At 38.9% G+C, this 10,738-nt stretch overlaps 1 protein-coding gene and 1 non-coding gene across 3 annotated transcripts; one reads left to right on the top strand and one right to left on the bottom strand.

Annotated features, from left to right (window-relative positions):
* Positions 1-2,484: 2,484 nt before the first annotated feature.
* On the bottom strand, positions 2,485-5,512 carry LOC144705742 (ran-binding protein M homolog). Of its 2 annotated transcripts, none has more exons than XM_078578537.1 (5): positions 4,986-5,512; positions 3,732-3,878; positions 3,503-3,589; positions 2,920-2,965; positions 2,485-2,829 (listed from the first exon to the last, which is right to left on the bottom strand). In XM_078578537.1, exons 1-5 carry the CDS (start codon positions 5,477-5,479, stop codon positions 2,500-2,502), a joined length of 1,104 nt encoding a protein of 367 aa, XP_078434663.1. In that variant the 5' UTR covers positions 5,480-5,512; the 3' UTR covers positions 2,485-2,499. The 2 variants fall into 2 exon arrangements, with proteins under 2 accessions (XP_078434663.1, XP_078434664.1); XM_078578538.1 differs by having other exon boundaries at positions 5,109-5,509.
* Positions 5,513-5,605: 93 nt separating this feature from the next.
* LOC144706227 (U6 spliceosomal RNA) lies at positions 5,606-5,708 on the top strand. The gene has a single exon (XR_013582199.1). It is a non-coding gene; the product is annotated as a U6 spliceosomal RNA (small nuclear RNA).
* Positions 5,709-10,738: the final 5,030 nt, after the last annotated feature.

Raw genomic sequence — 10,738 nt, 5'->3', positions numbered from 1 at the left:
CTTCTTGCCGCATTTGTAGAAAATAAGAATGTGAAAACTAATTAAAAATAAGAATGTCCACACAGAGATGTTTAGAATGTGAAAACTAATTAAATTTTTTTCAGAACCAACCATCTACAAACTTCTTGCCACATTGGTAAAAAATAAGGAAAATCTGACTTGCCATGTCAATGCATTCAGAATACTTATTTTCTCAGCATCCTTACATGCTGGGATTTACATCATTTGAATGTAAAGGTGATCATATTTTTTTATTAGAACATATAGATTGTGAAAAAGTTAGAATGTAAGAAGACCTAAAGAGCCTAATGGATCAAGTATCCCTAGATATCGCTGAATCTATATGTGTAATCATCCCATTTAGGATTACTATATGTCTCCTTAATCTCCTTTTAAATGGATCCAATTTAGTCTCTTTTGCTTGCATATCATTTCTTTCACAGGGTTTCGCCTTGATGAAAGCATGCTCTAGAGCAATAGGCATCCTCTCATTGCCATACCATTATTTCTACTCTTCCTTTCCTCAAGTTTTTTTTTAATTTACACCTAAATTAATAACTATCTAATGAATCCAACCTGAAGATGTTCGAAAAAAAAGTTACTTCAGGGGGAGAGACGATTTATCCCAAAGAGGAAATGATAATGTCCCAACATAACTAGACTCTAGATTTTATTAAAAGAGGTGAGGCTATGGGGATTTAAACTAACCCCAATAGCAGAAAACCAAGACCATAAATTAGGAATAAAAAAGGAAGTACACCTCGGGATAAAAAAGCTATTAGAGACTAGTAAGAAAACTGTTTTTCCTCTCAAATTAGGTCAGCTTTGTTGTAGCATTAGTCACTCATTTCATATTAGATCGTACGCGTGCACCTGAAAATGTCATCAATCACATTCTCATTTACAGGGTATTCCAGGGTCTGAATTTTGAGCTATGGGCCAAAGTATTTGTGAAGTTCCAAGAATATCTAACGGGAGCTGAAATTACTTTTTAAGAATCCAGTAAAATTGAAGTGAAACAATAAAACTATGATTGACATCACACATAATCCTGTCCAATGCAACACAACAAAACATGTGAGAGTGGCCAGGCTTCTAGGAAAAGATGGAAATCAGGCTGATATGTACCACATGTGATAGATAAGAGGAACATTGGATTGACTAACTAAAGACTATATATTCCATCATTTCAAAAAGCTTGTTGGCTATTTTAGAAACATATATATATTAGAAACATTGGGTGTGAAGGACATACATTTCTATTTTAGAAACAAATTCTTATTTTATGTATTTTGACCACTTTTAAATGTAACTTATGTAATTAGGCGTATATTTTAGCATTCTTGACATTGTAAGTTATTGGGTATGGATCCATTACCGTAAATGGATCCAATAATATGTGCCCTAAATAAGGAGTAATTTGGCCCAAGTTAAATATCTTGCTTTCATTAATCAATTATATGTGTGTCTCCCTCTTATACTCCTTTAATTCTGTTGATGAAGACCATCTGGACCTGATCTTATGGTGTGACATTATCTTAATCTACAATGGAAATATAACACCCTTAAGGACTGAAAGACAGATAACAGAGAAGGGTGGAATTATCAGTAGAAACATAGTGCAAAGTGATCAAACTTGGGTTTGGTCAAAATATTAAACCTCTTATATTGGAAAATAATGTTAGATCTGCAGGAGGCTTGCGTCAATTCTTAAGGATGACGAAGATCACACATGCATAAAAATAATGTAAAACATGCCTCAATCCATCACATCTTCTCTTAGTCAAATCGAGCAGTCTTGAAAGGATGCCTTTTGGATCAGCACAAGATGACTTCCTGAAGTCTCTCTGAGTAAAGGGATGCTCAGTAGAAAAGTCAATTGCCTTATGACCCAAGGACCTGGGCCCTATTTATAGAAAGAGGTGATTCTTCAACCTCTTTGACCTATCTTAATTAATCTAAACACTATACATTTAATAACCATATTTATTGTCATAAATTTTGTAATCATGTCATTCCAATTAAGTGAATCACATTAATTGGGATCTGTAACTGATAGTTTAATAATACGCAATTATATGCATACATATATAGTTGTCCATAGATTAAGAAATCAATCTGACAAATCATAGTTAAGGTCTGACCACATACAAGAACTAGTCATATATGTATGGAAAATGATCTGTGGTGGATTTGAGTATATATTGGATATATTATGGAGCATGCGGTAGAAAATCCAGAGCCTTTAATATCATGATTTGCTAAACTAAAGTTTCTAGGAAGAACAGGGCATCAGGAACTCAGATGTCTAAAAAACATATGGGAAATAAAATGTAACAGATACAAGGGTATGTATGAAGTTAAATATTCAAAGATCCAAATCCTTGAAAATAAAAAAAAACAATTTAGAAAATTTAAGAGTAATAAATAATCATTCATCAGAATGGGGAACTTGGAGTCCTGGACCGGGGATACACCCAAAACTGGAGCAAAGTTTGTTCAAAATTTCCTTCGTGGTCTTATTGCTAGATTTCGTGTTAAACTAGGGTCTCTCCATTGCGGAAGACAAAATGTCATTAATCTTAATTCATTTAAAACAGATCTCGAATCAACTTTTTCAAGAAAATTTCCATCAACCAAACGTGGAGGGCAAATGCAACCAAAACCCTTATTCTTAGACAGCCAAGGAACAAAGCATTCATTTGGGCCGTAAATATCAATTGTGAAAATGAATAAAAGAGCATGCTGTTCGTTTTGGCTAACGTTTACCGGTAGGATTGACTTTTCAATTGCAGAGAGCTGCTTAGTCCTTTCTTCCAGAGCATACGCCTAAAAAGAGAGGAGGGGAAAGGGCGATTAAATAAGAAACGAATGAAGGATGTTTAAAAAAAAACAACTCTAAGCCTACATGCACCATACCTCGATGTTAAAAAGAAACGGGTGTTTTCCAAAGTTGACGGTCACCCTGACAGTGGAAAAAAAAACTTTTGTTTTAAATTCGCAATGCGAAGGAAGAATAAACGCGGCGGATTGAGCTACAGAAGAAATACTACAGATGCATGAGATTAAACTATATCTTGGTGCAAGAGCGATCGACAAGGGACATAAGATGGGGTATTTTTGGACCCTTCAGCTGCTGGATTCCAAGCGCTGTAGGATATTCTAGAAAGGCTTCACAATTATAAATCATGGTAGTCAACTCCGGGAAGATGGCAAACAGGATATCGCCCACGAACAAAGCGCGGACAAATTACAACGTGTGTAACGCCAAATTAAGCGGTAAGATGAACAAATAGATAGAGAAAATGAAAATATATAAAAACGAGACTCAACATGATATTAACTTTTATTGATCAATCAAAAGATTGAACGCCTAGACTCGTTGTGTGGCCGGATCCTCATTATAGTGGTAGTGGGTAGCGGTTAAATTAAAACCGTATTCCGCTGTAACCAGACTGAATCATAGGGATTTGGCTGACAGAAGAGCAAAAAAGGAGCGTACTGTTCGTTCTGGCTGTGGACGGCAACGGTGGGGAAGAGGGGACCTTTGGCGTTCTTGGCGACGGCGCCGACGAGGTGGCCATTTTTGCTGCGGGGCAGGGGGTCATCAGGGAAATTATCACGCACGCACACACACACACACATATATATATATTTATATATATGGGAGAGATTTATCATAAAATTATGCAGCGAAGAGGAACTAATCTAGGAGGGCGGAGGTGAAGTACGTGAAGAAGAACTCTTGGGCGGCGTAGTTGATGCCGGCGCCGACGGTGTCGCCGGCGGCGAAGGTGGGGCCGAAGCTCTCTCCGGTTTCCTGGCCGCGGTAGATCATGCCGTCGTCGCCGCGGTAGCCGCAGCTGTTCTCCTCCCAGCTGAGAGAGAGGAAGATTGAGACGGCATTTATGGAGAAGAATTTTCTTGTACAGAGGGCAAGAGGAATTCTCAAGAATTGAGTTGTGCAGAATCCCAGGTAGAATTCAAAGCAGTAGAATTCAAAGCAATAGAATTCAAAGCAGTTATGATTCAGCGCAGTAGAATTCAAAGTAGCAATAGAATTCAGAGCAGTAATGATTCAGCGCAGTAGAATTCAGAGTACCAATAGAATTCAAAGCAGTAGAATTCAAAGCAGTAATGATTCAGCGCAGTAGAATTCAAAGCACCAATAGAATTCAAAGCAGTAGAATTTAAATCAGAAGAATTCCAAGCAGAAGTCTTTAGATTTCAGCGGGTTAATCATCGTTCTGGGGTGATCTTCCCTCTTTATGTAAAACAAAAAGAAGCAAAAAGAATTCAGTGGGATGCAGCAGAATGCGGGAGAATCAAAGTAGAATTCTTTCTAGGAATTCAAGGCAGCGGAGTTCAAGGCATTAGAATGCAGAAGCAGTAGAATTGAAAGGCAGTAGAATATTAAAAGGCAGTCATATTGAAAAGTCGTAGAATGCAAGAGCAGAAGAATTGAAAGACAGTCGAAATAAAAAGTTGTAGAATGCAAAAACAGAAGAATTGAAAGACAGTAGAATGCAAAAACAGAAGAATTGAAAGACAGTCGAAATAAAAAAGTTGCAGAATGCAAAGGCAGTAGGGTGAATTGAAAAGTTGTAGAATGCAAAGGCAGTAGGGTGAATTGAAAAGTTGTAGAATGCAAAGGCAGTAGGGTGAATTGAAAAGTTGTAGAATGCAAAGGCAGTAGGGTGAATTGAAAAGTTGTAGAATGCAAAGGCAGTAGGGTGAATTGAAAGACAGTAGAATGCAAAGGCAGTAGGGTGAATTGAAAAGTTGTAGAATGCAAAGGCAGTAGGGTGAATTGAAAAGTTGTAGAATGCAAAGGCAGTAGGGTGAATTGAAAAGTTGTAGAATGCAAAGGCAGTAGGGTGAATTGAAAAGTTGTAGAATGCAAAGGCAGTAGGGTGAATTGAAAAGTTGTAGAATGCAAAGGCAGTAGGGTGAATTGAAAAGTTGTAGAATGCTCAAGGCAATACAATTCGAGGCAGAAGAATTGAAAGACAGTAGGATGCTCAAGTTGTCGAAGGCGAAAACAGAAGAATTGAAAGACTGTAGAATGCTCAAGCTCGCTGGCTCGCTCGCGATGGAGGGCGACCGACCCGGGCTGGCGGCACATCTTGACGCCGGGGGGGGTGAAGCCGATGGCGAGGAGGCCCTTGGCGCCGGCGTGGTCGACGGTCATCTCGAAGTAGTAGAGGAGCCTGCGGGCGGGGGCGGGGCGGTCGGCCTGCACGGCGCCGACGTCGTAGGCGTGGTGGGGGTGGCCGGGGTAGCGGACGGAGAGCTTGTCGAGGGAGACGAGGTTGAAGCCCCCCGCGCTGTTGGCCGTGTTGAGCTGGGCCGGCTCGTCCTCCGCCTCGACCTCGGCGAGGGCCGCGTCCCACTCCGGCCCGGAGCGCCACCACGAGGCCAGCCCGTGCAGCTCGACCGAGCCCTCCTCGTCCGCCGAGATCTCCTGCGCGTTCCCCATTTCGCACTTCCTCTTCTTCCTCTCCGGCAGACCTATAGAGGTGGGGAAAGAGGGGCACCTAATAATCCCATATGGACAATTTTACAAATATTTTTTAGTTTATAAATGCACCGCGCATTACATATTGTCCCTTCGGGGACATCCGATAAAATTGGAACGATACAGAGAAGATTAGCATGGCCCCTGCGCAAGGATGACACGCACAAATCGAGAAATGGTCCAAATTTTTTTGCATTATTCGCCCCGAATTTTACTCCATTAAATTACTCTCCGAGCCCTCCGACCCATACTTAAGATTAGGGATCGATTAAAACTCATTTATGGTAGGAGCATAAGAAGTATCTAGGTACAAATTAAATAAAATACTATCCCACTCCCCCGTCCATATTAGGCATTCATTAATCGGGTACTCATGAAAACTTACTTAAGGTACGAACATAAGGAGTACCAAAATACAGACTATATATACAAAATGCTATCCCACCCCTCCGGCCCATATTTACTTATTCATTAACACTTACTTCAGGTACAAATCTAACAAGTATCAAAATACACATTATATAAAATACTATCCCACCCCTCCGGCCCATACTTACGCATTCATTACAACTTACTTGAGGTACAAATCTAACCAGGACAGTTAACTTGCATTAGGGAACGGTAGCCATCGTCCATCACGTCACACACCATGGTGACCGAATCATGGCAGACGACGTGGCGGTGACGGTGAGGAATTTGGTGACTCATGACGGTAATAAGACAAAGAATCTGGGACGGTCAGGTGACGGGGCTCCTCGGACTCATGACATGATGGGACGGCCGTCACGTATGATGGCCGTGAGGGATTTTTAGAAACATTTAGAAAGGGCCAAAAAAGCTTAAAATCATTATGTTTTACTTATGGCTTTTATTGCTACAAACTGATTGGATTTTTTAATCAAACAACGGGATTGTCCAAGTTCACTCTAAAGATTCAATCTAGCCGATTCCGATAGTCAAAATCGCACGAATATAATTTCTAAATGCTCGAAAAAAGGAGAACTCCCTCGCCCCTCTCTCTCTCACTCTCTCTTTCTCTCGATAGGTCTCTCTCTGTCACTATCTCAATCTCTCTCTTGTTCGCTCTCTCCCACTACATATATATCAGATGACAAGACCGAGTCAAGATTCTACAATCGAGCCATGAGGTTCTTATTTGGAGGAGATGGAGAGATCGAGATCACGGATTCTATGTCATTAGCGGCGGGTCTGCGCAAATCCGAAGAGATTTGAGCGGTGAAAATCGATGATTTGAGGTTGAAATCGGCAGATCTGCGCGAATCCAAAGAGATTTCAGCGGCGAAAGTCGAAGATTTGAGGCTGAAATTGTCAGATCTGCGCAAATCCGAAGAGATTTCAGCAGCGAAAGTATGATAGATAGCAATGTGTGTAGCAGCTCAAGAGAGAGACAGAGAAACAAGCAAGAGCCAGCGCGAGAGAACGAGAGAGATCCAAGAGAGACAGAGAGAGAGAAGAAAAGCATGACGGGAACGAGAGAGAGAGAGAGAGAGATATGAGAGAGAGAGAGAAGAGGGCAATGTGTTTTCTCGTCACCAGTGACGGTGATGCCGTCCGGGGACGGGACGGTGACAAGACAACGCGGGCGGGGACGCGTGACGCAAAATGTGATGGAAATTAGTAAAATACTGGATGCGTGACGGGATGGGGACGTGACGAGTAGTTCGTCGCGTCCCCGTCCGTCACCTAGCATCATTCGTCCCATCACATCGAGGCTGTCACGTCCCAGACGTGCCGTTCACTAGTTTATTTTTTGATACTACTTATACAGTGACTCATGGGTGTTTATTCATCTAATGTAATATTTTTTACTGAAACAGTGTAAACTTAATTTTACTTATACTCACTAATACACTTTATATTAACATATTATGATTTCAAATTTATGCTTGAATATTGTGTTCTTTTTTCTTATTGGCAAAAAACACAGTGCCGGCAGCCAACCCAAGGGTTATGCCCGTAAACCGATCCGACCGTGTCATGGGCGCCACCCAGGAGGTTTTATATATAAAGTGAAGTGTTTATAGGTGGGGAGCGAGCGTAAATGTCCCAATTACACCCAGACCCTACTCGCCCACGTCCATGATGCAAAAAAGAAAATGATACAAAGGTGATACCGGTGCAGCTTCGGAGAAGGCCGTGGCGCCCATAGTGTGCTCGTGTCCTGCGGAGGTGGTGATGAATGGAGTATAAGCGGTCCTCGCGCCATCATAAGATATCATCGTGGAGGTGCGCAGAGGTGCGACAGTTAGGCACGCGATATTGTGTTAAACTTCATTACATTATGATAATAACCAATGCAACATGCATTCTTTAGATACTAAATGTATACTATATCCAGAAATATATTCAAGCAATGCAACTTACAGTTCAATAATATTTATTCGAACATTTTTATTTATAATTTTAATTATAATATGATGTGCATAGATAATCTATGGTTGAGAATTTTTCAATTGAAACAGTCCATCGTATTTTATTATGAGCCAGACATATTATGAAACAATTCAATCCTAATGCGAGCTATTATAATTATAACTCAGAGTAATGACGATGATCACTCTTTTGATATTAAACTCCACAATTTCACATAAATGTGTTCAAATGATGTAGCTTATGCTTCAATTTATACACATACCTTGTTCCCTTCAAATTCGACATGAGTAACATGTTGTTTGTAGAAAACACAGAAATAGAAATGAATGTGATCCGAAATATATAATATCACATATTATGAGTTTACTAAATCTAGGAATAACCAAAACTTGATTGAGTCTAGATGATAATGAAGTCGATGATGAAATACTTAGACACTTATTATATATAATCATATAAATTGACTCAAATAATACAAATTGTGGTTAAATGGTGCAACATGTCATTAGAAGTGATGTAATTTTGGTCTTTTATTCATTTTTAGTATATAATGCAATTAAAACAATGTAATTATAAATCTTTATTGGGCCTTATTTAAAACTTACAAATAAGTATTCATGAAATTATATGTGTAAAGTAGGATACATTTCAAAAGGGTGTGAAATAAAAGTGGCACATAGCGCGTTATAATATTTTAGACATATATGTTTATATAAATGTAAAATAATCCTCGATCATCATTTAAAGATAGTTAATTAATTTATTTTGTAAAAAAATAAATCACAAAATATATTTTGAACATATTACATTTGCATAGTATTAATGACAAGGCAAAAGAGAATATATATTTTCCCAACCATGCAGATCAAAAATGATGATAAAGTAGTTACCTATTGATTATCTCCATTGCCCTGGGTTATAGTTAGTTATCGATATTTAATATTTTTCATTAAAGTTCTGTGTATAATTTGATATTTCAATATATGACTACATTTAGTAGATTGCATCAATGAATCATATATGACATCGATTCCAAGGAAAGTTTTACTTTTACATCACAAATTGGAATCAGAGAGGCAACAAAATGTTTTCCAAGTACTGTGGGTCCACTGAGAAGTGATCTCCAAGTCCATGGATGACTTTTACATAGGAGCTAGAAGTGGTTCAGCATACTTACATGGAATCAACTCGGAGGCCACAAAGAGAGTGACTGTGAAAAGTTCAGGTGAAGTTGATCATAGGAAAAAATAAGGAGATGGGGGGGTTAATTGCAAGAGTGAGCACCTTTGTGAAATACAATAGGAGCATGAAGATGAATCATAAGTTGTGCAGGTGGGGAGGCTGATGGAAAAGATAGAAATGGATATGCTTGTGTAATCGAGGAACTAGTAAAGGATGTGAGACATGGTGACTCTAACGACAAAAGTGGAAAATGATAGATAGCTGCTATAGAAGTAGACATAAGAAGTGGGAGAAGCAAATAGGTGTAGAGAAAAAATGGAGGTGTTAGAGATGGCAGATGGAAGAAAGGGGACTAATGGAGGGTGACATCAGTTGAGATGACATAGCGATGAGTATCGAGAAAATAGACTCGATAATAATATTGGGTGTGAAAGTAATCAACAAAGACACCTTTAAGGGCATGAGGAGGAAGCCTGGAAAGAGAAGGTTAGTGGTCCTGATGAAAATGAGTGCAGCTGAAGAGCCAAGATGGTAAGGAAAATATGCATTGTAAGATAATTGCATCTCCTAAAGGAGCAAATGGAAGATGGTTTTGTACGAATATCATTGTCATAAGAGCATCTGACCAGAGTTAATGAAGGATGTTCATCTGCGAGGAGTATGGGAGTGATGCTAAATAAATGGTGAAGTTTACATTTAGCTACAATACTCTATTGAGAATTGTGGTGGGTAGTCCTGTAAATAATATCAGGATTGGTAAAGAAAATATGGATAACATATAGAATTAGTCATCAATATAGACTACATACTGAAGATGATGTGAGATATACACACTCGGACACATACTCTTACATCACAATGAATAAGGTCAAAGGGGCCCGAGGAGGGTATGTGATAGAATGCCATATGTGAATTCATTTTCATCATTACTAACTATCTTTGATGCGTAACTCCTGATAATATAGTGCATGTTCTGAGGTTTTCATGAAAATTTCACATTCATCATGGCATTTCACTTGTCTACACATTTTGCATCCATAATTGGGTTAATTTGTGCATGAATAATTATTAACCTTTTCTAAGGCCAATATATTATAAATTAACCATATTATATTGAGTTTTCATATTTGCAGGCTTGAATGCAGAAGAAACGAACAAAAAGTGAGAAGAAAATGAAGAACTTGGTTTAAGTTTCTAATTTGAACCAATTGTGGTTAAATGCTCAGTATAATAATTCTTTTCATTTTTTTGAATTTCAGGTGATATGAGAAGGAAGATGGTTTGAAAATGAACTAAATAGCATAAAGTTCATGCTAACATGATGTATAATTTAGAAGACATGAATGTTTAAGGTTTAGGGTTTTCTCTGATTTTTGGAATTTATTTTTTGACTGTTTAAGGGATAAACGCAAAAAAGTGCCACATGGTAGCGGGCCCGTGTGGCATACTCACATGGCAAATCTGCTGGTGCGTATGGGGGATGTGCCTGCGTGGTGTCCTATGTGCGCCTATGTGGCGTGTGCATGGCAGATGATCTGTGGTGACGTGGTAAAGTGAAGAAAACGTTTAAAGATACTTTACCAAGAGATTTTATAGCTAGATTTATTTCAAATTATGACCATGTGGGATTAATTTGTTCCATTC

The sequence above is a fragment of the Wolffia australiana genome, chromosome 7 (assembly GCF_029677425.1).
Source record: "Wolffia australiana isolate 7733 chromosome 7, ASM2967742v1".
In the NCBI taxonomy this organism is placed as follows: domain Eukaryota; kingdom Viridiplantae; phylum Streptophyta; class Magnoliopsida; order Alismatales; family Araceae; genus Wolffia; species Wolffia australiana.
This window is presented reverse-complemented; position numbering and strand designations above follow the sequence as displayed.